Here is a 25,049-nt window from a genome sequence, read left to right as displayed (position 1 = left end):
AAAAACATTGTGAAACATTAAATTATTATGTACAAGTCTACGTGTATATTTTGGATATGGATATTTGATATTGGGTGTCAATAGACAATTGGGATACCATAAATATGCTAGTTTTTATGAGAAGATTGAATCCCGAAACTTTTCTCATTTGGAAGACATTGGTGTCATCCATCAGGCCAAAGGATCTTCCGCAGGCAGCTCTTGCCAACACGAGACTTAAATAATTGTTCTGTTTCTTGATTTTCATATATTGGATAGAAATTATGCAAAATACATTAATGATATGAAGTTGTAGCTGAAATATCCACGGTCTGTACAAAACAATGATAATTTTCATTTTACAGATTTCATTTTGTACAACCAAAAAAACAAGCCTACATTGAACTAAAAAAAAGATATTGGGGAGCAATAAACACTGAACTAAAAAAAATGGATATTGGGGAGCAATAATTGCTCGTGTTGTCCTATTAGGTTACTTGAAACCATATTTCCCCGCACAAGATAACGATTTCACTTTCTCATGGATTTGCACCACAGGTAGGTGAAGGCGAATTCCGACAAACCGGGCAAGTCCCGTGTCTCCTCAGCCACCCATCAATGCATTCTGAATGAAAGCAATGCTCACATGAAGGTATACATCTGATCGTGTCTTTTGGATGGTAATCTTCTAGACATATGGGACATGTTGCACCATTAGGCCCTGGAACGCGTCGGCTCTCACCAAGAACGACTTTTGAATATGATTCAATGGTCGAATCATCTAGTCCTGATAAAGCAGTGGCATCCGGAGCCGGTTCCACCGGGGCTACAGCATTTTCCTGATTTCTGGTGTGTCTTCTTTCAAGAATAAATATAAAGCATGATATGCAAATCGAGCAAAAAATGGCTGGTATAACTACTGAAAGCACGATGATTTTGAAGATTTGGAGACCCCGAGATTTGTCTGTGGAATAAAACCAATGCCATCAATAATATAGCTTTCATATAGAGTAGACTATATTATTTTTAATTAGTATGTCTTATATAACTGCTGGTGTCACCTATCATTCTAAAAATTTGACTTTATAATATAGATTCAACTACCACAATGGACAAGTAGAATGAATATCTTGACCCAATCAAAAGGTCGGAATGTCCTTTGAGCCTATGAATCTCCTTTTCTTGATTAGTATATCCTCAAAGATGAAAATTATGAACGACATACCTCTTCTTGGATTACTGAAACACAAAATCTGGTCACTGGTGCTGCTCTCAAATCCACAAACATCACCTCTTGCTTCACAATCCAAGCAGTTTGGATCATTCCACATCAACTGTAGATCCCCATTTAGATCAGAAGTGAGCCCTCCGTTGTCTGGCCATGGAACCGGGATTGGATGCATACCAATAATACTGCACATATTCAAGGCTCTAGCAAGATTCGTTGACGAAGTTGCCAAAACCAAGGAATCATGCGTGCTAAGGCAATCTACCAGTGTGAAACGGTTCCTTGCAACCTCTGGAGGGCAGCTCAGGATTGTGTAGTTCTTGGAGTATCCAGCCATAAAAGGTGAAGAGGAAATATTGAAGTTCAAAAGGCGCTTTGGAAGGCATCCATTCGGGTCATATAGTTTGATTTCCTGCCTTAGGTAGTCGATATCTCGGACCCAAAAATCTCCCCAGTAAGGGAGACTTAGCACGACCTTCGCCCCTCGACTCTCGCAACTCAAGTTAAAGCCGGGATAACCGCAGTTTTGCTTTTGTTGGCCGAATAATCGAAATGGGAAACGTACTTCAAACGGGTTGTTTCCGCAGAAAGCAGTTGGACAATCATTTCTTGCATGAATTTCAAGAAAGAGCAAGAATGCAAAAGATAGAATTTTGAAAAGGCCCATAAGTTAGAAAGAACTTGGGTGGCTTTGCTCTGTATGTATCAGGCCAAGATATAGTAAACTGAATTATATATATATTTTGCATAAAAAGTCAGAGCTGAAATGCTAGAAAGATGCTGTGTGGACCTACATGGAAATGTTTGATAATTCCACAGAAATACAATATTACTACTTGGGATTAATTTAAATGTGATTATTGGGTGAAAATGGATGAGCAGTAAACAATGTAAAAAGAGACATAACTTATCCTTCCTTCGGATTGTCAAAAGCATGTGATGATTTGTATTTGTATTGAATCAAAATTCTTGGTAGTAGGTTTCTTTTCAGACTGTTTCACGAATTTTTATTTGTGACACGAGTCAATCTTACCGATATTCATAATAAAAAGTAATAATACTTTTAGCATAAAAAATAATTTTTTTTCATGGATGACCAAATAAGATATTTGTCTCACAAAATACAACCCGTGAGACCACTCACACAAGTTTTTGCCAATTCTTGGATTACGAGGAGCACAAGAATTTTGAAATGAATTTACGTATAATTATTATACACTCAACGGCGACTTGGCACATTCATCGTGTGTATAACATAATACATAAGGCAAAAACTTGTGTGAGACGGTCTCACGGGTCGTATCTGTGAGACGGATCTCTTATTTGGGTCACCAATGAAAAAGTATTACTTTTTATGCTGAGCGTATTACTTTTTATTGTGAATATGGGTAGGGTTGACCCGTCTCACGGATTATGACCCGTGAGACGGTCTCACATGAGACTCACTCAATACATAATATGCATATTCTGTTTCACTAAATAAGAATATAAATTAATAATAACTGCATAAGAATTTGGGTAAAAAAAAATTAATACTGTTTTATTTGTGGGTTATTTGTTATGGGAATTTAATGTCGATTGGTTAACTCAATGGCACCATTTTGAACACGTGGGTACTTGAATTATTATTATTTTTTAAAAAATATATTTTATGGAATATGTTTATATGTACTTTTTTAGAAAGAGAAAATATGAATTCATTATTAGATAGAACGATTTAAAGTTGTTACTTTTAAAAAATGGAAAACATTTATAAAAATGCTTTTGTGAAAAGAAAAAAAAAAATTGTGCACACAAATGCACTTATTTGACTTTTAATTCTTCATATTCCTAGAGGAGAACTCTTAAAAAAATCACCATCTTTTTGAAAACATATAGTAATCTTAAAATTTAATTATATCTATCTTCATTCAAAGATTTGCAAGGGATTGGTGTGATTGGGATTCCATTAATCTGACCTTTTTCTTTTTATTTTTAGGAGTTAGGAATTAAAATTTTTAAATCATTTTCTTACTTCTTTTCAAGAAATGTTTACAAAAATTGGTACTTCACTCGGTCCTATATATAAGCATGCTCACGAAATCAATACATCACAACAGGAATCCACTATATGAAGCAGTACGAGGAAATTTCTTGTCGCTTTCTTACTCAGGGGAGCGGATCCGGATCCTCTGCTGTGGGTTCCCCACAGAGAGGGTACTGTTTATTAAAAATTAATTAATTTTTTTTAAAATTGTTATTTTCATATTTTAATTATTTCAAAATCAAAATTATATTTTTTATATTAAAATATATGATTAATAATCTAATTTAAAATTATAATTTTATTTTTTGTTAAAAATATGTGATTCCGAACAAACAAGAAAAATGACGGTACATGTAAATTTTATTAATATTATAGTTTTTTTAAAAAAAAACTATTTTCTCTTCTTTTTTTATCTTGTTAATTTTTTTATTTAGAAGTTAAAATTTTATTAATCACGTATTTGTAACAAATATAATAATCTTGTTGGTTTTTTTATATTCTAATTCTTTTGAAAAACTATTTTTTCCTTTTTTTGTATTGTTAATTTTTCTCATTCTTCTTTAAAGTTTTAAATACAAAAAATATTTTTTCCTTTCTTAGAGATTTAAGAAATAATCCAACTTTCAAAAAAATTGTAAAAAAATTAAAAAATGTAAGTGTTCGAACAAGAAAAAATTATACAAGATAATTTTATTTTTATATCGTGTCAATTTTTTTGTATTATTTTTAATTGTTCGATACGTTCAACCTTTTTAAATTTTTTTAATTGGATTATTTCTTATATCTTTAAAATATATATAATGTATTTAAATGTTAATTTTATTTTTGTTATAATTATGTTATTAATAAAATTTTAACTTCTAAATAAAAAATTAACAAGATAAAAAAAAAGAAAAAATAGTTTTTTTAAAAAAAGAACTATAATATTAAAAAAAATTACATGTACCGTTTTTTTTTCTTCTTCGTTCAGAATCACATATTTATAACAAAAAAATAAATTTTTATTAACATTTTTTTAAAAAAAAGAGTTGAAAAAATTATAAAAGAAAACGTAATAGTAATTTTATCCTCATAATATATATATATATATATATATATATATATATATATATATATATTTGTAACCAAAAATAAAATTGTAACTTTAAATTGGATTATTAATCATATATTTTAATATAAAAAATATAATTTTGATTTTGAAATAATTAAAATATAAAAATAACAATTTTTAAAAAAATTAATTAATTTTTAATAAACAGTACCATATCCCAGGGGAGCAGGGTTCTAAAAAAACGTGAAAAAACGTTTTTATTTTTAATATAATTATAATTATCTCAAACTAATAAATAGATAAAATAATACATAAATATGATAGATTTAAGTTTGATGCATTAATTCTCATATTTATAAAAGCATAAAAATCTCAAAATTACAATTTTTATTTGTTTTTATAACTAGACCACATTAAAAAATATTGAATATTTATAAACCTAATTTATTATTTTAAAATAAAAAGACATACTTTCAAAATAAAAAAATAATTAAAAATAAATAGATACGATTAATTGCACACTTAATCAAACACATTAATTACGCTTAATTTGGTCAGTTTAACCGCATTTTTCCGTTTTTCTTCGAAGTTGAGCCAGTCCACAGATAGGCAAGAAAGGAGTGAAAATAGACCTAGTTGATTAGAAATCAAATGATATGGTGGTCTTGTCCTGGTGAATCCGAAGGTGAAGGTGGTGAGGATATTTCGTGCCGAAACCTTAACCAACAAAACAGGTTGGGTTTTGAGAGTTTTGTTGTACTTCAACTGGAACGACAGGTATATTGTCACAGCATTAAGTGCGACGTAGGGTGGAACACTGGTCAACGGCAGTTCGCCTTCATCGGGTTTGATTTCTGAGAGGGTGAAGCGCTGTACATGATACTGTTTTATTCTTCCTTGCCCTTCTGCTGTTATCAATCCAATCATTCATTTATTTTCGGAAAAAAGAACAAATTTTAATGCTGGATGCTAAATTACTTCCATTTATTGTAAGACTAATCGAAAGAATGTGCATGAATGTATTACCATCAGCACATAAGAATCCATGGTTTGCAAGCCATATTGGGTAGAGGAAGAAATGAACTGAGATCCATGTCACACAGCACCTTAGCTTCTTCCACCACAAGACTCTTTATTGAATGAAACTAACAAATAAAATTATGAATAATAAGGCTGATTTTGATGGCTGCGATAGCCTGAATAATACCCTTGAAATTTGCTCCATTGGTAGAACCAGAGCGATTCAAGAGTGCTGCTTGTATGAAATAGAAGCAGTGGGGGAGATAATTTAGCAACAATCTGTAAAAAGGGTGGTTGGAAAAAGGTTTTTTTTATTAAAAAGTTCCTTGAAATGGAAGATTAATACTAGGTGGATGGTGATGGTGGTAGGGCTGAGTAGGGTGATTGGAGGTGGCGAGTGATCATCACCATCATTCTCGCCAAATCCTTCACCCGAAGATAAATAAACATTCCAGCTGTTTATCTTTGTCGTGATCAACTTTTGATTGCGATAAAATGACAAGGAATTATAAAAAGAAATTCGTAATTTGTACAAGGTATTGCGTGAATATTGGTGAACTATGAGAATTTTAAGGTTATGGCAATCATTTGATTCTTGGATAGTTGAATTGCCATACTCATCCACCGAAGTTTCTCAACCTCTCTTTTCAGATTTAAAAAAATTGTACGGTTTTTTTTCAGGACATTCTTACAGTTTCTGTAATTAATTCTTGGTGTCGCCAAAATCCCCTTAATGGTCAATAACACTATAATTGCCTCAGTAAGTAATACTGCTTGTGAAGTGGCATCATTAGATGGTCGATAGTATGACACGAAAATCGATCAAGCGGGGGGCCAAGTATGTGGCCATCAGTATGTTGCGAGTATAGATCCGATACAAACTTTACTGTATATACTGGTGGTACGTGTTGAACTCAGTTTCATGGGGATCAGGCTCAATATAGAACGAAATAAAAAATGGAGACCATACCCTTGCTGAATGTGAAGGGACCAATCTTCGGTAGCACAAAGAATGGAGTCACACACAGAATGAAAAGATCTCATATAACTACACCACTTTTTGTTGCAAGTAAACACAAACCAATACATATAAAACAGGGAGAGTTACATGACGGGGGGAAGATAGACATCAACTTCTATTTTGACCAGGCAACTGAATCGATCTCTGCTTGAGCGTTCCTATATAACTCGAGTCTCTTTGCAAGAGAAATACGCCTCTGCATAATTGCTGGATCCTCATCCAACAGTGTGCCCAACTGTCTCCCCTGCAAGCAAAATTATAATACATTCATCAAATAAATAGAAAACATAAAATTTCAAATATATATCCCCTCCAAATTGTTCACTTAACAGAAATATAATACCTCTTTCTTTCCTAATTCGGTGAAGAAATGATCAAGTAGGCTGCGCTTTGCCTCACGGACTTGGCAATAGACGATAGACTTGGGAATGGAGTTCCTCAGACTAGCACAAACCATATTTACGTAAGACAACACAGTTGATCCTGTATAAGAAAATGGCACAATATGAAAATTAAATAAATTACCAATGAAATTAAAAGATAAAATGATGACGGAGACACAATGGTTGCTACACTCACCAATTCGTCGAAGATACGAGTCATTGTATCTATCAAAAATGGAATGAGTCGGATTACCACCCTTCTCAACATCTTGAGGTAGTTTCCGGAAGAAATCAACAGTTAAGTAACTGCATTCCATTTCCACTAGCTGTAAAGTTGCCTTCTTGCTTTCCTCCTTCAATCTGTCTAATGATTCAACAGCAGCACTCCCAACCTCAACTCTGAGAGAGGGGTATTGCTTCAGCTCCTGGAAGCAGTAGACGCATGAATCGTCAAGTTCTCAATAGCAAAATGATATTTCAAGTACTACATATTCGACTAGTCTTTACATAATTTATTTGCATCAGGGTCATCCAGTGCCCATGCATTTTAAGGCAATGGGAGAAGGTAGAAAATTGTGATTCAACAATCCTCGTGGATTTTTCTCATTCAGACGAGCAAAGCAAAATGAATATAAGATGGAAACCAAAATTTCAAAATTTGGAGTCCCTTCAACTTCTTCAAAGATGAAAGCAACGCAAATAAATGAATGCGACTAAAAATGAATCTAAAAACTTACCACAGTCTCGCTCATTGACTTTTGCACTAATTCTTTCAGTATTCCATGAACCTGACATAGAGAGAGAAAGGATCAACCGATAGGCAATCACACTATGAAACTTATACGCCTCAAAATGAGCGAAATCATCAAAGCTAGCTGTAAGATCCCAAGGGGATTATTTTTTCATTTTCAAGAATAAACACACCAAAAAAATAAACCAGAACCCACAGCGGCTGTCTCTCAGAAAGAAAGCCTAGGGACTTAGACTTCAAAGCTTATCTCCAGAACTAGCATCGTATCAATAATGTAACTAATAAAACCAAGATAAATAATTCTCGTTGAACTAGAATGATCTTATTTTTTTAGACCGGACATCCAGGATTCATTTCAATTAATAGATACTTGCATGATAATTGAAAAAAAAAACCAAACAAGACTCCAATCTGTTTCTTTGCATCATTGGTTCTGAGTTTTACTTGGTCATCGCTTTTATTATAGTCACATTCAACAGAAGTTCAAGTCAATACCGCGTCAACAGCTGCCTCAGCAGGACCTTTAATGGTAATCAACGCAGTTTCTATTAGTCGACGATAACCCTGTTCAGGAGCTATAAGATGAGGTTGATAACCATCAGCTTCAGTTATTAGTTTCCGTACGTTTTCCATCGCTAGATGCTTGTCAAATTGCAAGCGTTTCAATGCAGCAGGTAACTGGTTATCAAACACGTTGTATATTTTATCACCACCTGGTCGACTGTAAATTCATGTGAGAACAGAGATGAGAACTACGATGGAACCTAACTGAAAAAAGGTTACAAAAATAAGGAATACATACACCCCATCTAGATGTTCCTTGAATATTCCATCAAATGCACGGCAGATTTCCATTATCATGTACAACTTTCCCTGAATTGATAATCAGGGGTTGAAATCAGAACATATGTCATGAAGCACAAATAATGAAACGCTTCTGTGTAAGAAACAAATTCTAAAACTCGCAGATGACCGGCCATGGACGATTTTTGAAAAGGTAAAGAGGAAAAAATTTACTTACTCCGGCATCAGTAGCAATGGGCTTTCCGAGACGACTCAACTCAGATTCAAGCTCAATAATTGTTTTGTTGATAAGAGACTGAAGGCCTGGAATTCGAGATTTGATAACAGATTCCAAATGCTAGAACATGGAGACAAATTGGAACATATATATATAATTGCAGTTAGTCAACTTCAGATGAATCAGAATATATTAAAACACAATTTACAAAAATAACTTATACAGCTCCAGAGACGATTAGTTGAAAACATCCAACAGCTTGATCTTATTTCAGCTCTATTGGTCAGAAATAAATGGAAAGGATATATAGCCAGTGTCCTTCGACAAAGTCTTTCAGTGAAAGTTTTCAATTCAGTCTAAAAATGGAAATTTTGCATTTCTACAAGAGGTATCTCCTTATAAGCTTAGCAAGCTGCCGAGGAAGATAATTAACTTACTTTCGATAGAATTTTCCCAAGATGCTCAGAACCCATCCTGTGAGCAAGATGTTTATATTCTGGGGTTTGAGCAAAATACTCCCGCTCTCTACGTCTAGCAGCGATCATGTCCACATTTTTGTTGATGTCTTGTTGAGAGCGATTAACAACCCCTATCCAAGGGAATTGCAGCTTGTAAGCTCTTCCTTCCAAGATCTGATAAGCCAAAAAGAATCATAAACAGGAAAATCCTTCTGAAAACAACCACGTTCTTGCAGTAACATGAAAACCTCTTTTCAAAACGGTCCATGACTCAAAAATCAACATGAACACTAAACAGACAACGGGAACTTAAAAATTCAAACATCCAGGGAGATGAATTCCAAGCAGCAGACAAAACTGTCAGTAACAGAACAAGGATCCTCCGTGTTAACATCTAAAAGGCACCAAGATAATGATTATTGAGTACAACGAATATTTAGCGAAGAACATAGATATGAAAATAAGTCCTGAATGGCACATGGGAAATTAGAAAAACGAGCATCTGAATCAACAAAATGAGTGCTTGTCACTATTGTCATGCTTTGTAAGATGATCTTAATGTAGCTCTGGCTTGTGAATCTAAAATGAACTTAAAGAGCATGTAAATCTTTATTTCGAGCTCATACATGTCAGCAAGAAATTAAGCTGAAGTAGGCACCTAAAACTATGGGGGAAATGACAAAATGAAATGGTATTCTATCCTGACACAGAAAAACGACACTAAGCTGCAACACAAAATTGCACTGAACCACGGGTTCTGTGAATTCCAAGTTGCAAGGACATCAAGATTCACAAAGGGACAGCTCTAGACTCTAAGTCAAGTACAATCAACACAAAACTAAGGAAAAAGAATTGTTTCAATTCCATAAAAAGTATCAGCATATCATCGATATACATTTGTTAAACCTACCTCTACAGCATCAGTACCCTTATCCATCAGATCAATCTTTGTTAAAACTCCAAATGTTCTTTCTCCTGAAACAAGTCCATCGTAAACTCAGAAAATTAAATATGAAAAAAGATAACATTGTAACCAAATGACAATAATAAAATTGAACATGATTCTACAAGGACAAACAATTTCTAAGATACCTTTTGGATCTACCTCTCGAGAAACCTTGATTGCATCCGATGTCGCAAGATCTTGGTTGGCAGAAGAAACTGCCAATATAATACAGTTGGGCTGCAACGTATTATTTCGATTAAAATATTAAATTTACATACTGCTTTGAAAAAATTAAACCATCTGGTTCTTCCAATTTACTGGAAAAATAAACACAAAACTAAAGAGAGAAGACAAAAAGAAAATACCTTCTCAATATAAGATCGCACCATGTTTTCAATGTCCGTCACTATGCTGTCCGATTGACCCTCTATATTAAACAAGCATTTTGGTTATTTTCAGAGGAAAATGAGACAAAAAGAACAAGAAGAGTTCAAATTTACAATATAAATTAAGGGAATAACTCACCGACAGCAACTTTTGTAAGCCCGGGAAGATCGATCAAGGTCAAATTCACAACTGCAATCACCAAAGTTATGCAATCACTACGTACTCAGCAGACATAAAAAAAAGTATCATTTGCAATTGAGACTTGATTTATTTCAGATTTCAGAAAGTTCATTTGCAACAATAACTCTTTGCATCAGTTAAAAATTTAAGATTGGTATAAATCATCACATACGTGTAAATAAATTAACAGAAATGAGCAATGAACAATGAAGCATTCTAACTCACCATTGGGGGAATAAATGCTAAGATAAATTGGAACACTAGAAATTTGTTTGGAACGCCCTGTCTCCCTATCAGTCTCATCAGCAATCTCCTTTCTTACAGCAGCTACAGAAACCAAAAATTTTCTTTTCTATCAATGTGAAACACTCAATAAAAACTTATTGAAAAGAAGCACACAGTGGATGCTAACACTGTGGGGGAATTCATGACCTGACAAAAAATAATGACAGAAACATAGGTTCCATTTTAATTAAGAGGAAAAGAAACGCCCATAAAATTTACCAAAATCAGTGAATCTCTTTCTAGGTAGATGTCCAAACTCTGCATACTCTCTACCCTCATCCAGCCGATGAAGCTGAAGGACAAGCGGGCGTCGAGTAACAATTCCTGTAATTTAAACTTATGCCCATATAAGCTCATCCATGTGTCAAAGAAGAAGGGAATCTTTAAAAAATAAACATTCCATATGGTAGTTCATCCGTAGCACAAAGAAATCAATTTACCAGTGTCCACGAGGCAAGAAATCCTTTCCAACAATGCTCTCAAGTACCGAGGACTTCCCAGAACTCTACAGACCATAAACCATCAGCGTCAATTGCCACAAAATGTAAATAATTAAGAGAAGAAATACATTGAATCAAAGTAACTGGCTGCAAACGTTCAAAGAATAGTTATAAAATGCAAAGATCACAAAACACTAACCAATACAATCAATATAAGCATGCAAACTGTAACTGTAAGTAGCAAGACTTGAGCCAGTTTCAAACTTTCCCACACGATGAAAGGTTTCTTATTAAACGACTTATTTAGGATTACAACATAACTTGATAATCTTTAGGTAATTTAGGTGAATACCACAGATCGATTAAAAAAAAGTGATACAGAGAAAGTACATTTGCAAAAGAAATAGTGAAAAAATAATCAAATCGAAATCAATACAATTATCAGGCAGATCTAAACTTCAATCCACGAAAGTACAAAGAAAAATCATGAAATCGTCGATTACATAAGACTGACAATATCCGAAGACATTACACATAAGAAGGAAGAAAAATCCAGCTGCTCAGCACAAATAGATCGAACAAAATAGAATCACAAGAGCGAAATTTCTTCGAAACAAATAAAAATAAAAAAATCAATCAGATACCTGTCCGCCGACGACGGCGATAGAAGGTAAAGCGTCCCAGAGCGTAGGTAACGCGCTCTCCTCCCCGTGATCTCCAAGCGCCGTGCATGCTCTCTGAAGTCTGTTGACTAATTGTATCAGATTCTCCATCTCCAAGTCAGTTCTGAGTCAAAGATCCGTGATTTAGAACAGCAACCAAAGCAGTTCAAATTTTATATCGGAAAAGGAATCGGAATCGGTAGCTACTGTTTGATCTCTCGATCTCGTATTGAAAATTTGGGAAATAAATGTTAAAGATCGAGAAATTTTGCAGGCAGAGAGGGGGAGAGAGCGGAGGAGGAGATTTTGAAATGGGGAAGACTTGGGGGCATTTAAGGGTCGAACCGCCTGCACTAGGTGGGTCGGGTTGGACCGGGTCCATTTCTTTGTTTGTGTTTAAATTTTAATGACGTTACTACTTTTTGAATTTTGAAAAGTCTGGAGTATATTTTTCTTATTATTTTATTATATTTGGGGTGGCAGTGTTCCGTGTATGTGAAGTCTCTGAGAGCGTCGTACTCGTCCAGAAACACTTAATACATCGTTTGGTTCATGATATGAGATATATAATATGTAGATAAGTAATATTTTATAATAATAAAATAAATAAAAAATGATAGTATATATTGTGTTTGATTTAATTGATTAAATTTGAGATAATATGATATTATCGTTTTGTCATTGTTGAAAATATTAATAGAATATTAATAATATTATTTATTAAAGGTAATATCGTAATTTTATATTATTGATTTAATTGATGTGAGATAAATTATTATGAATTTGATTGATATGAAATAAATAATTAATAATTTGATTGATCGAGATAAATAATACTTGTACAAAACAAGTGACATGATAGGACTATTTATATTAGTACTTACACCAAATAGTACCTTATAACATGTTTTTATAAAAATATTTTTTACAAAATTTTTATAAGAAATTCAAGAGTTATTTTAAAAAATAAATATATATTTTGACAATTATTCTATACAAATATTTTATATGTGTTTGAACTACTTTCTCAGTTATTCTAAAAATATTAAAAAAAAAATATTTCTCACTTGTTCTTTAAAAACTATAAGTGAAGAACAATTTATTATTTCATAAATTTTTACAAAATTTAGTCCAAAGGCATGTTTTATGTTTTTTTTCCACATATACAACACTAAACTATTTTTAAAGTAATCATATTTAAAATAATTTTGTTATTTTTTTCTCAAAAAAATAAATTTTTAATTTTTTTTGTCTTGTTTGATAAATTTTTTTATTCTTTGTTTTATGTTTCAAATATTTGTTTTTGATGTTTTACAAAATTTTTACTGATATTTGGAAAGTTAATGTGAATTAGTATCGTATCGTCCAGTTTTGATTCCATTAGGAGAAATTGTACTAATTTATTTGGTAATTATATTTGATCAAATATTTTAATCGTATTGGATCGCTTTTAGTAATAACTGTAAAAGATGATTTTAAGTAGAGTATACCATCTTAGTCAAAATATCGTATTTTTCTAAAAAACCTTAATTGACATTAAAGTGTTTATGGTAGTTCATTACTCGAGTCAATTTTTTTTATAGCATTTCTATTAATTTGGTACAAAAATTTCAGAAGTGGTCGTGTTCGTTTTTCTTAACCAGTGTTGCATGTGTTACTACTGACAAGAGCGCTGCAGTTTGTTTGATTCATTTCCGATCGTTGGCTCTCCGCTGCACCACGGTAGTACATGTTTAACATTCAATAACGTTACTAAAATTACAGCAATAAAACAGCGAAAAGGGCGTGAAATAAGAGCGACCTAAACCAAGTTTATGTATGTACAATATGTAGCAATTAAAAGTTGGTCCACAAATTTCAAGTACAAAAAAGCACCTCGAACTTCTTAGGGCGACAAGATAGTTGAGGCACGCCATTATCTTTTGATCATACACATCAGCAAATAGAAATAACAAACAAACACAAGTAAGACTGAACCTTGATCTACCATTGATTTGGAAAAGCCTCCCGATAGTTGGCGTCCTCTGATTCTGTCAGTTGTCTTATCGTGCTCTCTCTTGCTCCAGTGCTTAATAGCCTCTGAGCTAATCTATCTTTAGCAGTATCTTTCTTTTTCAGCATTGATGCAAGTGTTTGTTTCTTGATTCTAGATGAAGATTTAGAACCATTCCCAAGTTCCATGTCTCCTCCAATATGAGAGGATCTAGAAGTTGAAGCAACTGCTGCATCTCGTAGAACAGCTTCATTGTGTGCCCGGACTTCTGCAAGCTTTGCTCTCTTCAAAGCCTGCTTGTCTGATTGACTCTTCTTGGCTTCTTTTCTCTCTCTTTCCCTAACATTCTGCACAGCTTGCTTTAGTAGCTGCTCCACCTTATCACTGTCCACATCTGGATTCATTTCTCCAGACTGATTCTGGGGATCTGTGTCTTCTACCATAGAGCTCTCACTAATCGGATTTCCTTCATCATCCCTAGGGATGATCAGTCCATGAAATGGACAAACTCTCAAGTCTCTTCTTTGACAAAGTTGTCCATTTCGTGATGGTGCTCGACATGGTTTGATTTCAACAGGCTCTTCTTTATAAACAGATGCTTGTACATTAAGTTCGGCTATTTTCTCTGCTGGTATAACTGCATCACAGTCTACCCTACCCCAGTGACCTTCAAGATCCAATCCCCTATGATTAGCCAAAACATCCCGGTTTGAGCCCCAGTTATCCAGGAAGGAACCCCAGGTAAAAACTGGGGCTTCAGCCAAGAGTTTACCTCGGGCAGGGTTTGATTCGCTTCGACCACTGTCACAACTATTTATCATATTTTTGTTAGACACTTTATTATGGAATTCTATGCCCTTTGCATCATCAGCGGTCGATGCAACAGGGCAATCATTGCCATCGGAATGATTAGAAACAGAGTACCCTTTCTCAAATCCTTGCAAAGTACCATCTTCCCAGATATCTTCTTCTTCGGTATTTGCTACATTAGGAAGTGCACAACCCGATTCTTCACATTTATCCTTAGTCAATCGAATGATATTTCTAATATCTATAAACTCCTTCAACGTAGAATCCCTGAACCTGTTATCTTCCACGTCCACCCTTATTAGAACAGAGAGCCATTCTTGAACTCCAGCTAGATGCTTAGTCACCAAAACCTTATAAAGTTCTCTCAGGGCGTCAAAAACAATTTTATTTTCACTACTCTCCTGAATTTTTCCCCCCTCTCTCAAAGAATCATGACGTATCTGCCGTAATTCTGAGTTACGAAACTCTTCGATTTCTTCACCATCTACAGTAGCATATGGCAGATGTTCATCCTCCGTTTTAAGAATATCTAAACATTCACCAATCTCATCAACTGTAGATCGTATTTCATCTTTAATCGAAGAAATACTAGTCTTCAAGGATTCAAATTTTTTCAGCAAGATCTCTCTTGTTCTCAACTCCCTTTCTTTCCTCTCATGCTGAATCCGAGCTGCATTGGCTTGCAGGTTAGGAAATTGAAATCGGAGGGTGTTCTTAAGATAGTCGTACCCCAACCTGAGCTGTCTGTAATGAATGCCAAATGTGACATTCCACTTTTCTAATAACTCGATAGCCTTTGAGCGCAGAACAGATGCAACGGAAGTAGGCGCAGGTAGTGGCAAATTCCTTCGAAATCCAATACTCAAGCTGAGTAACTGATCTAGATTCTCGACCATAAGAGTTCTAAAAAGTTTGGACCGCATGAAAAGCTCGTTTATTATAAGAAGTGCAAGATATCTTACCTGTACAACACAAAACAATCCAATTTATATCAAAATATCTTCATAAAGGGGCGTTGATGATTTTCCGAGCATCGACAAATTGGGCAAAATACTTTCAAATAATAATTTCAGGTATCAGTATCACACTGCCTAAACATGAGAAGCATGTATATTAAAATAAAAATCGAGAATGAAACGGTGAAATTACGGTATATTGAGGAAAATCTGAGGATACAACCACCTATCTAAAGCAAGTAAAGCAAATACGCATTGAAAGGTAAGCAATTTGCTAATAAGATTGAGCTTTTCGTCAATAGATTTTTAATTAAAGCTATGCTCCTGAATAATAATGAAACTGTATTAGACGAGGTACCTGAGAATGGTCACGTTTCATGAGCGATAATAGGGTTTGGGCGGCGCATCGGAGCTCGGGATCGGATGAGCGGACCGAGGATTTGATGGCCTTGAGGAGCCGGGGATCAACATCTGCCGCCGTGGAGTTGGTTGCCCTCTCAATCAACGGCAACACCGCCGCCCTTTCCGTTTCTTCCTTCATGATCTCTTATCGTTTATCTGGAATTATTTTGGTATTTAGCGGTTATCTTTGTGTAGCAGTTGTGGGCTCGTCAGAGTCGACCAATCGTTGTTTCTTCACTAAATCGATTGACCATACAGGAAGGCGGTTACAGGAAGTTGGGCCAATTGAGAAGGTTCTAGTAGACTGTCTAATTCCTCAGGCCCAGGCCCAGGCACATGTTTAAGTATTAGAGCTACGCTCAGAGGTGTTCATCGGTCGGTTCGGTTCGATTTTCGGTTTTAGAAATATATAATCTGAATTCGAATCATTTTTCTTCGGTTCGGTTTGGTTTTCTACCAAAACAGTTCGGTTATTACGGTCGATTATTTCGGTTTTGGTATAATTATTTAAATTAATAATATAAATATATTCTAAAATATAATAGGTTAATTTTCTATATGTTTTCTAAGTAAAATATTTAAATATAATATTTAAATTAATTAAACAAACAACAATCAACTAAAAATTATTCAAAATGGTTTTTCATTCACTGAATATCATATCAAAATATATAATATAAATAAAAATATAAAAAATTTATTAATTTAATGAAATTTCGGATTTTTTGGTTTTTTTCGGTTTTGACATATATAATCCAAAACCGAACCAAATAAACTTCGGTTTTAAAATTTATATCCGAATTATAAAATTCGGGCTTTCGGTTCGGTTCGGTGTTCGGTTTTTTCGGTTTGGATTTTCGGTTTTTTCGGTTTATCCGAAGTTTGAACACCCCTAGTCAGAATACGCCTCGAAATAATATATTATTATTATATTATTGGAAATACGTATTTTTTACATCGGCAGAATTACTATTTTATTATTAATTAAAATTTCATACTTTCAATAGCCTTCCACTGAAGTTATACAATCCTACCACACATCAATAGGTCGTGTAAATCAATATGGTCATTAGATATTTTACACGTTCTCATTATTAATTCTGATTCTATATGAAATTTAATTTAACCTAATTAAACGAAAGGAACAAAGATTTTTTTATGCATCGACGGGTAGACTTTTATATTTTCTTTGGATTTTATTGCACATGTTTGCTCCTAATATTGCCGGCGGGTCATGCCACGTACGCAAACAAAATTTGAATTTAAAAAATGAAAATATTACTTCTAAAATATCAATAATTTGAGCTCTCGATTTGACCGTTAATTTTAGAATATCGATTTGATACGATTAACACAAATAAATTATTGGAACATTAAAAGAAAATTATTCAAATGGAACGACCACAAAGTAAATCCACTAAAAATCGAAATTAAATTTTTTTTACAGCGTGAAAGATTAAAATAAAATCTGAAAATTTGCAATGAATTGGGAAAACTATGAACAAAGTGCTGAAATTTGAAAGTTAAAATACTGCGAAGTGCTTACGGTAGGTTGGGTGGGTTGTTCTTTCTTTATATTTCTTTGTACTTTGGGTTCTTCTTTGACGATTAACCGTGGTTATGATAGTTGGGCCAAACTCAAGTCAATCACTCCACTACGTCTAAATTGCTTTTGTCCTAATGGGCAAAATCAATCTCTTTTTCACGGGCTTTTTATCCTATTTCCAATAACAAATGTTTTATATATTTTGACATATTATTATTATTATTATTAAATTGATAGTTTATCTTATCAATTTTTAATTTCATTGATCATTATTATTTATCCAAATTATTTGTTTTATATCAATCAAATCATTGAATTTATATTACAATATTATGTTTAGTAAATTATATTATTAATATTTTATTAATTACTAATTAATAAAATGCTATTTTACTATTTTTATCTAAAATTTAACCATTCAAATCAAACAAACTATTTTTATCAATCAGACCAAATACTATATTAAATATATTTTTTATTTTCTCTTATTATATTATTTATCTTATATTTAACTTCAAACGGTATTTTTTAGGCTAACAACACATTCTGAAAATATATTAATATCATATATCTATACATGCGCTTGATATTTGTTTGTCCGATTGTATCGCATTCCCTTGTGAAATTTTGAATATAATGGATTTAGTCATGAATCATTTTTAATATATACTAGCGACACTTTGTACATATTTTGTGCATACATGTGATTTTTTTTTTTAATTTTTATTATTTTTTAAATTAATTTTTTTCTTTTAATTTTTATACTAGTGATGATACAATCATTTAAAATTCAAGAATTTGAATGAATATAATAAAAAACAATATTTTAGTAGTTTTAAATTTTTTGTAATGATAGCGATAAAAGAATACATAAATTGACTCAAATAGATTTTTATAACTTTTTATTAAATAAAAATAAATATTTTTATAATTTTAAAGAGATATTGTTAATATTTTAAAAAATCCATCATAACACAAAAATGAGTTACTTTAATTATCTTAAACTTAATAATATAATATAGAATAAGTGAAAACGTTCCAAGAATTCAGAAACTAAAATTAGATATTTTGTTTGTGAAATATATATGTATCAATAATTAAAAAAAACATCTAAGAATAATTAATTTTAACACTTTTATACATAAAAATATCATTTACTATTTAAATAAAAATTTAAATAGTTAAAATTTATTCATTTCTTAGCAAATATCAGATAATAATTTTTAAAATATTTATTTCTCTCTCATGTTAATATATTTAAATTTCACCCAATATTATCTCATACGTGCTGTGTTTGTACGTAAATTTATTTAGTGATAAATTTAGACCAAGTACTTTGATAAATATTTATTTTTTTTCTAAATAAAATCTGCACGAAAGAAATGATAAATTAACTTAAAAAAATGCATAAAAAGACAAATTTGGAAAATGAAAATTGCTTCACCAAAAAGTTATTATATAAAGAATTATCTCCTTTTATATAATATAGATATAGAAATATAAATTCCATAATAAAAATACAACGAATGATGTACTAATAAATAAACATGTTCCACACGTCTCAATCGTCCACACATTTGGTTGGTCGTCATTTGCTTCTCTTCTTTATTCAACTCAGTGTTTTTATAACCGGACCGTTAATCGAACCGGTCAAGCCTTAAAAAATGGTTCAACCGGTTCAACCGGTTCGACCGGATGGTCGAACCGGATCAATAAAATTAATATTTTATTTATTTTATATAATAAATAAAATAGTAAAATATTGATTATTTATGTTTTTATAGTTTTTATTAAATTTTTAAGATGAAAATTACAATAATTATCAAAATAAAAATCATTTTTCAAATTTAAAAATCCAAATTACACATAACATGTAACCAAATAGGGATGACCAAGTTTAAGTGCCCAATTAAACATCAAGATTAATTATAAAAAAAGTATGAAACATAAAAAACCGTCGCTATTTAGCGACGGTTTTAAACAAACCGTCGCTAAATTGCGACGGTTATTCTTTAACCGTCGCTATATAGCGACGGTTTTGAAATAACCGTCGCCGATCTCTGGGCAATTTTAAATAATTTCACAAACCCGGCCGGTTCCTGAAGACCGGCCGGTTTCCGGTTTTTCCGGTTAAACCGGGTTTTAACCGGTTTTTTCCGGTTAAACCTGTTTTCCGGGTTTTTATTTATGTCCGGACCGGTCTGGAGGCCGGTTCACGGTTGAACCGGTCCAACCGGTAGGTCCGGTCCGGTTTTGAAAACATTGATTCAACTAACTGCGGAGTCACCGTCTTTTATTTAAAAATAAATTTACACAATTTTTATATATAATAATATAATATAAAATGTATAAGAATATATAATTTAGACCACCAAAATTTTCAAAACCTACTCGACCACTCTTAACATGTAATAATAAAAGACTCGTTTATAATAAAAACATTAAACATACTTTGTCCCAAAAAGAAAAAGAAAAAGAAAAAGAAAAACATATCACAATATCCTCAAAATTCAAGAATGCTAGTGGTCCAACATGATAATTGATAAATATCATCCCGATGTCTCCATCAGGCTACCCACCAAATTTATTTGTCAAGGGAATTGCCGCTCATCTTCACCAATATTATTTGTCAGGAGGATTGCCACTCATCTTTTTTTATCAGTCAAGATCAACAGCAGGCCTAGTGAGGGCGAAAGGAGCCGTATCTTATCCTCAGGTTCAACGAAAGAAAGAAAGCAAATAAATCTTATGTTAAAAATTTTCGAAAATTTTGCATTTTTCATCATCCGGATCAGAGATTGTCAAGTTCCCATCATTCTAACTATGTTCACTGATGCGGAATCGACAACATTACCAGCTAAAAGTAGACTGAAATTTGAATATTACCAAGTTAAATTCTGGTGGATATACATAATATTAATATGTGTGTTGTAGACAAACAGGAAATAGTTATCCCACTTGGACTGAATGGAGTTTGTTTTTACTCCTACGTACCATTACCAGAAGTATATAAAAAATCTCTGAATAAGGTTTTCAAGATTGGTTCACTAGGCAACCATTAAGCAAGTAAATTTGTCAAAGAAAAACGACACTTGTATTTACCGAATAGATGACAATTGCGGTGAGGAGTTGGACTAAGGAACAAATGCTTTGATCAACTTCTCTTTAGTCAGCTGTTGTGATCCTCGAGACTTGACTACAAATGTGTGAAGAACTTGCTCACTCCCTATTGAAAAATTTGCATCGACGATGCATGCATTTGTGTCCTTTACAGCTTGAATGAGCCTTGACGTCGGGTGGGCGTTCAATGGTAAGCTCACTCTCATAATGATTTCATCGCAGCCAGATTCAATGTCAACGCTTGGAATCTGTTCTCGGTTTTCTGAATTTAGCTTAGCTTCAACAGGAAATCCAGACCCATTCACTTCTTTGTCAGACTCTATTTCCTTCAGCCTCGTCTGAAGTTCAGTTATGTAAGCTACAGCCTCTTTCAAAAGGGATGCCTTGTCTGCTTTCGAAACATTGGGCACTACTGCTCGTAGAGCATAGAAATGCTGGTTCAGCTTTTCCCGTCGCTGTCTTTCTGCTTCTACATGGTTGAGTGGCTCCTCTCTTCCATTTGCAGGTTTTCTACCACGCTTTCGAGGCCTCTTCTCATCCATTGTCCCAGTATTATTTGCTTGCTTGTGTAAAATCTCAACATGTGACTGCTCAGACACAACAATAGGCTGTTTCGAAACTATAGGCCTCAATGTGGCTCCGGTAAAATCAATCTGCATTTGGGCTGGTTTTGTATTCCCAAAATTGTCAGTACTGGGATCCTCCCTCGCCCCATGAAAGTCATTTTTAGTGTTAATAAGAGGCAACCTGTTCCAATCCGTGCTAGCATCCAATGTTTCATCTTCCACATTCTTCATAGAAAGTTTCTTGTTGGGGTGTGCAGGACATAAATTTAAGTTCTGCCCGAAAATTTTGGAGACTACTCCTGGTTGGTTACTTTTTAACGGATTCAATGTACGACCATGCTCATCTCTTTTGTCGGCAACAGCCACCACAGCCGTAGCTTGTTTGGCCTTGAGCAGCGATGAAAATGAAGAAAACGAAGATGTGATCATCTTTAGAAGTTCCAAACTCTCCGGGATACATCTCACTGATCCTAGTTCAATCACTCCACTGTCAGTTGGAATCAATATTATAGTTCGCAAACCAGCGCATTTCGCAAGGCACGACCTCGCACAATATTCCAATGGCGATTTCACAACATCCAACAACCAGATATGTCTACCAGATGCATAACACCTCCCTGGACCCCCTTCTCCTCTACGAAAGGAAAAGTACATAGACGCAAGAAAGAACATCTCAATATCAGTAATCTTATCCAATCCAAACGCATAACTGTCCTCATCGCTTCCCCCAAACAGTGTATGCAAATGTTGAAGAACCTTTTTCCTCATTCTTTGCAGGGAATCATCCTCAAGTCTTGTATTTAGAATTCCAGAAATTTCTGTCTCCTCGCATTCAAGAGGCTCTCGACAACTGCCATCCCCCCATCCTAACACCAAATCACCGGACTTGGACCTTGAAAGCTGCCAAAAAATCGCGTAATTCCAACAGAAATTGGCAGAGTTTGGGTGCTCCACAAGATCTGAGAGCTTGTTTTGCAAATTATCATCACTCCCAATAGCCATCAATGAACATTCATGGGAAACCGAGTTTGACATCAAGTGGTCAAAGGCCTTAATTCCCAAAACCGCCACCGCCATAGCCTTATTCTCATCAGTCCACTCAACACGCCCCATGCCAAATTCTAATTCGGTCCCACAAAACAGCCCAATAACTTAAGGTTTTGAGCTGTAATAATCCCGAATAACACTAAAAAAATTCAGTCTCAACGGTTGATAATTTGGAAAACAATCTGAGAACACTTACAAAACCAATCCGGCTCGATCCCATCTCAAATTCTCTATAAAAATTCGAACGTTTTTTGCAGAAACCCAACTGCCATATCATTTAATCCCAGATCTGAAAGGTTCCCAAATCTACAAAAAAAATGCAATACAAGAAAAACAAGAAAGAAAAAAAAACCCACTTAAAAGCGAGTTCAGCATGAAGCAGCAAAATACATGGCCAACAGCCAGAAAAAAAACTACTCACCAGAATTCGATATCTTTCCCACGTAAAATACCATCCAATGATTCATGAAAATAATACTTTATTCATCCCCAAAACCAAATGATACGCAGTTTGAAGAGAAAATAACATGTTTTTTTCGCGTCGTATTTCCCCACAGTAAACAAGGGACGCAATAAAATCATTCTATTTGGTCTATCCATCACGAATTAATTATCATCGTATCAATTACATTTCGATCTTTTATATTTTAATAATAAAAATCTACATCATATATTAATAATCAGTGACCAGCATCTTATAATATTAAAAGAGACAAGTTTTCAAATGTAGCATAAATTTAAATTATATATATTTTAAAAATGGATCCTTTTTTCGGTGTATAAATATTACTTTTATTTGTCATTTCTCGAAACAAATATATCATTTTATGATGATTTATTTATAAAGTGAACATTAAATTTTTTTTAAATACTAGTTTCCATTTACAATCTCATATTTTTTAATTATATATTTCATCCAGTGACCATATAGTCATATCCATATCAAAATAAATACTCGAGAAAGCGAAACAATTATTTATTTTTAGTATCACGACTTGCCATTATTTATTTCGAATTTATTTATAACTAAGGGAAGCATGCGGGCTGCGACAATAGTTTAATGATGGTGGTTAAGAGAGATTAGAAACTTCGTTGTTATAATATAATATAATATAATATTAATAAGGGCTTCACGAAACATTATTCTACTAATCAACCTACGTGGACTTGATTAATTTTAACTCGTGAAAAATATATACATATAGTATTGTTGCACGTGATGCTCGAGGGCCAAAATAATAGGGACCTTGGTATGATAACACAAAATTTTTTTATGACATATAGTTACTTTTGTGATACGGATTTTCATTTTTAATCAACTCATGAAAATATATTATTTTTTATGACAAAAATATTAATTTCATGTTATACATGAGTCAGATCGATCATCTCACGTATATAAACCCAACATACTCGCTACAAAGTAGTTGCTCGTTTCTCTTTCTCCATCATTTTTCTGATTATTATTATTATTGAGACCGATAAGATAAATATGAAGATCTTGTTACCGATTTTTTTTTAAATGTGTACAAAATCTTTTGGTTCCATGTCTGGAGTGGGCAATTTTTTTTTTTAACTCGAATGAGAGATGACTATTATTAAAAATAAAATACACAATAGAAAATACCAAAAGTATCTTTCTAAAATTGTAAAAGTAATCCATTTTTATTTTAAATTTTTTTATGAAAATATATTTTATTAAATTTGTAACACTTATAACTGCTATATCCACTTTCCAGATTTTAAAAATTACTAAAATAATTTTTTTCCTTTATCTACACTTTTGTATCTTTAAATATTTAATCACTTATAACATAAAAAACTATTATAAAAAACCAATATTAGAAATAACAAATAAAATATAACACAAAAATGTAATTTAGATGTGCACAACACGTACCGATGGACGCTTATGATTACTAAATGGTAAATTACACCGTGATAGTATAAGTGATATTATCATATATGATAAGCGATAATCTATCAATAACAGTATGGAGTAGGTCTCTTGTGAGACGGTCTCACGAATCTTTATCCGTGAGACGAACCATATCGATATTCACAATAAAAAGTAACATAAAAAGTAATAGTTTTCAGTGATGACCTAAATAAGAGATTCCTCTCATAAAATACGACCCGTGAGAGACCGTCTCACACAAGTTTTTGTCAACAGTAGGTTTGGTATAAAAAATTAAAATTAAAACAATTGATGCATTTAATTCTGCAAACCAAATGCTACCTTAAAGTTATGCAAGACCAACAACCACATGTATCATTGTATGTGGATTTTTCGAAAAGTCGTAAGAACATGTATATATTGGAGCCAACATCTAGCTAGCGTCGAAAGTTCGAGGAAATTTCCAAATTGATGACTTGATATAAGAACCCACAATTGATGTCTTGGTGTATAATGTAGCAAAATTCTTTGTCAAGCAAGTTCGGAACCTCCAAGATCTAATTTCGAGCTAGTCTAACCTGGTATGTAAGATGCATACCCAGGACCACAGCAATTGCTCAAAATGATCACATAATTTGTTAAAGATTAAAAAAATAAAATAATGTAATTTCACTATATTTATTTAATTATGCATTGGTCTATGGCCCAGGCCCTCCAAAATAATAAAAGAAACCGATGAAAAGGACAAAAAAGTGAATCTTAAGTCACCTACTTCTCGTGTAGTTTTTGTTCATGTGAACTCAAGGGGACCAAAAACTTTCAAGTGCCTTGACCATGACCTGTTGCGTCGTGTTTTAAGGTTAAATTTGTCAAA

At 33.2% G+C, this 25,049-nt stretch overlaps 4 protein-coding genes across 5 annotated transcripts; all 4 read right to left on the bottom strand.

Annotated features, from left to right (window-relative positions):
• Positions 1-428: 428 nt before the first annotated feature.
• On the bottom strand, positions 429-2,018 carry LOC140828273 (putative RING-H2 finger protein ATL21A). Its single transcript, XM_073191262.1, has 2 exons — positions 1,205-2,018; positions 429-943 (listed from the first exon to the last, which is right to left on the bottom strand). Exons 1-2 carry the CDS (start codon positions 1,872-1,874, stop codon positions 519-521), a joined length of 1,095 nt encoding a protein of 364 aa, XP_073047363.1. The 5' UTR covers positions 1,875-2,018; the 3' UTR covers positions 429-518.
• Positions 2,019-6,280: 4,262 nt separating this feature from the next.
• Positions 6,281-12,157, bottom strand: LOC140826561 (dynamin-related protein 5A-like). The gene is made up of 16 exons (XM_073188954.1): positions 11,821-12,157; positions 11,183-11,241; positions 10,956-11,065; positions 10,677-10,778; positions 10,410-10,460; positions 10,250-10,311; positions 10,031-10,121; positions 9,849-9,913; positions 8,918-9,112; positions 8,481-8,600; positions 8,262-8,332; positions 7,955-8,180; positions 7,446-7,496; positions 6,905-7,133; positions 6,669-6,808; positions 6,281-6,569 (listed from the first exon to the last, which is right to left on the bottom strand). Exons 1-16 carry the CDS (start codon positions 11,947-11,949, stop codon positions 6,441-6,443), a joined length of 1,830 nt encoding a protein of 609 aa, XP_073045055.1. The 5' UTR covers positions 11,950-12,157; the 3' UTR covers positions 6,281-6,440.
• Positions 12,158-13,605: 1,448 nt separating this feature from the next.
• LOC140826559 (UV-stimulated scaffold protein A homolog) lies at positions 13,606-16,249 on the bottom strand. Its single transcript, XM_073188953.1, has 2 exons — positions 15,956-16,249; positions 13,606-15,603 (listed from the first exon to the last, which is right to left on the bottom strand). The coding sequence occupies exons 1-2, from the start codon at positions 16,136-16,138 to the stop codon at positions 13,822-13,824; spliced, it is 1,965 nt and encodes a 654-aa protein (XP_073045054.1). The 5' UTR covers positions 16,139-16,249; the 3' UTR covers positions 13,606-13,821.
• A 4,160-nt stretch (positions 16,250-20,409) lies between these two features.
• On the bottom strand, positions 20,410-22,884 carry LOC140826558 (transcription factor MTB1-like). 2 transcript variants are annotated; one of them, XM_073188951.1, is made up of 2 exons: positions 22,700-22,884; positions 20,410-22,584 (listed from the first exon to the last, which is right to left on the bottom strand). In XM_073188951.1, the coding sequence occupies exon 2, from the start codon at positions 22,342-22,344 to the stop codon at positions 20,680-20,682; it is 1,665 nt and encodes a 554-aa protein (XP_073045052.1). In that variant the 5' UTR covers positions 22,345-22,584; positions 22,700-22,884; the 3' UTR covers positions 20,410-20,679. The 2 variants fall into 2 exon arrangements, with proteins under 2 accessions (XP_073045052.1, XP_073045053.1); XM_073188952.1 differs by having other exon boundaries at positions 20,410-22,567.
• Positions 22,885-25,049: the final 2,165 nt, after the last annotated feature.

This window comes from Primulina eburnea, chromosome 3 (assembly GCF_022965805.1).
Source record: "Primulina eburnea isolate SZY01 chromosome 3, ASM2296580v1, whole genome shotgun sequence".
Classification (NCBI taxonomy): domain Eukaryota; kingdom Viridiplantae; phylum Streptophyta; class Magnoliopsida; order Lamiales; family Gesneriaceae; genus Primulina; species Primulina eburnea.
Note: the sequence above shows the minus strand (reverse complement) of the source record. Positions and strands in the feature narration are given on the sequence as shown.

Coding starts and splice junctions, on each gene's coding strand:
- LOC140826559 (XM_073188953.1), bottom strand. CDS start 16,138: ATGAAGGAAGAAACGGAAAGGGCGGCGGTGTTGCCGTTGATTGAGAGG. Junction 15,604..15,955: donor TGAAACGTGACCATTCTCAG/GTACCTCGTCTA, acceptor TGTGTTGTACAG/GTAAGATATCTTGCACTTCT.
- LOC140826558 (XM_073188951.1), bottom strand. CDS start 22,344: ATGGGGCGTGTTGAGTGGACTGATGAGAATAAGGCTATGGCGGTGGCG.
- LOC140828273 (XM_073191262.1), bottom strand. CDS start 1,874: ATGGGCCTTTTCAAAATTCTATCTTTTGCATTCTTGCTCTTTCTTGAA. Junction 944..1,204: donor TTTCAGTAATCCAAGAAGAG/GTATGTCGTTCA, acceptor TTTATTCCACAG/ACAAATCTCGGGGTCTCCAA.
- LOC140826561 (XM_073188954.1), bottom strand. CDS start 11,949: ATGGAGAATCTGATACAATTAGTCAACAGACTTCAGAGAGCATGCACG. Junction 10,461..10,676: donor TAGCATTTATTCCCCCAATG/GTGAGTTAGAAT, acceptor TGGTGATTGCAG/TTGTGAATTTGACCTTGATC. Junction 8,181..8,261: donor AAGGAACATCTAGATGGGGT/GTATGTATTCCT, acceptor ATGAATTTACAG/TCGACCAGGTGGTGATAAAA.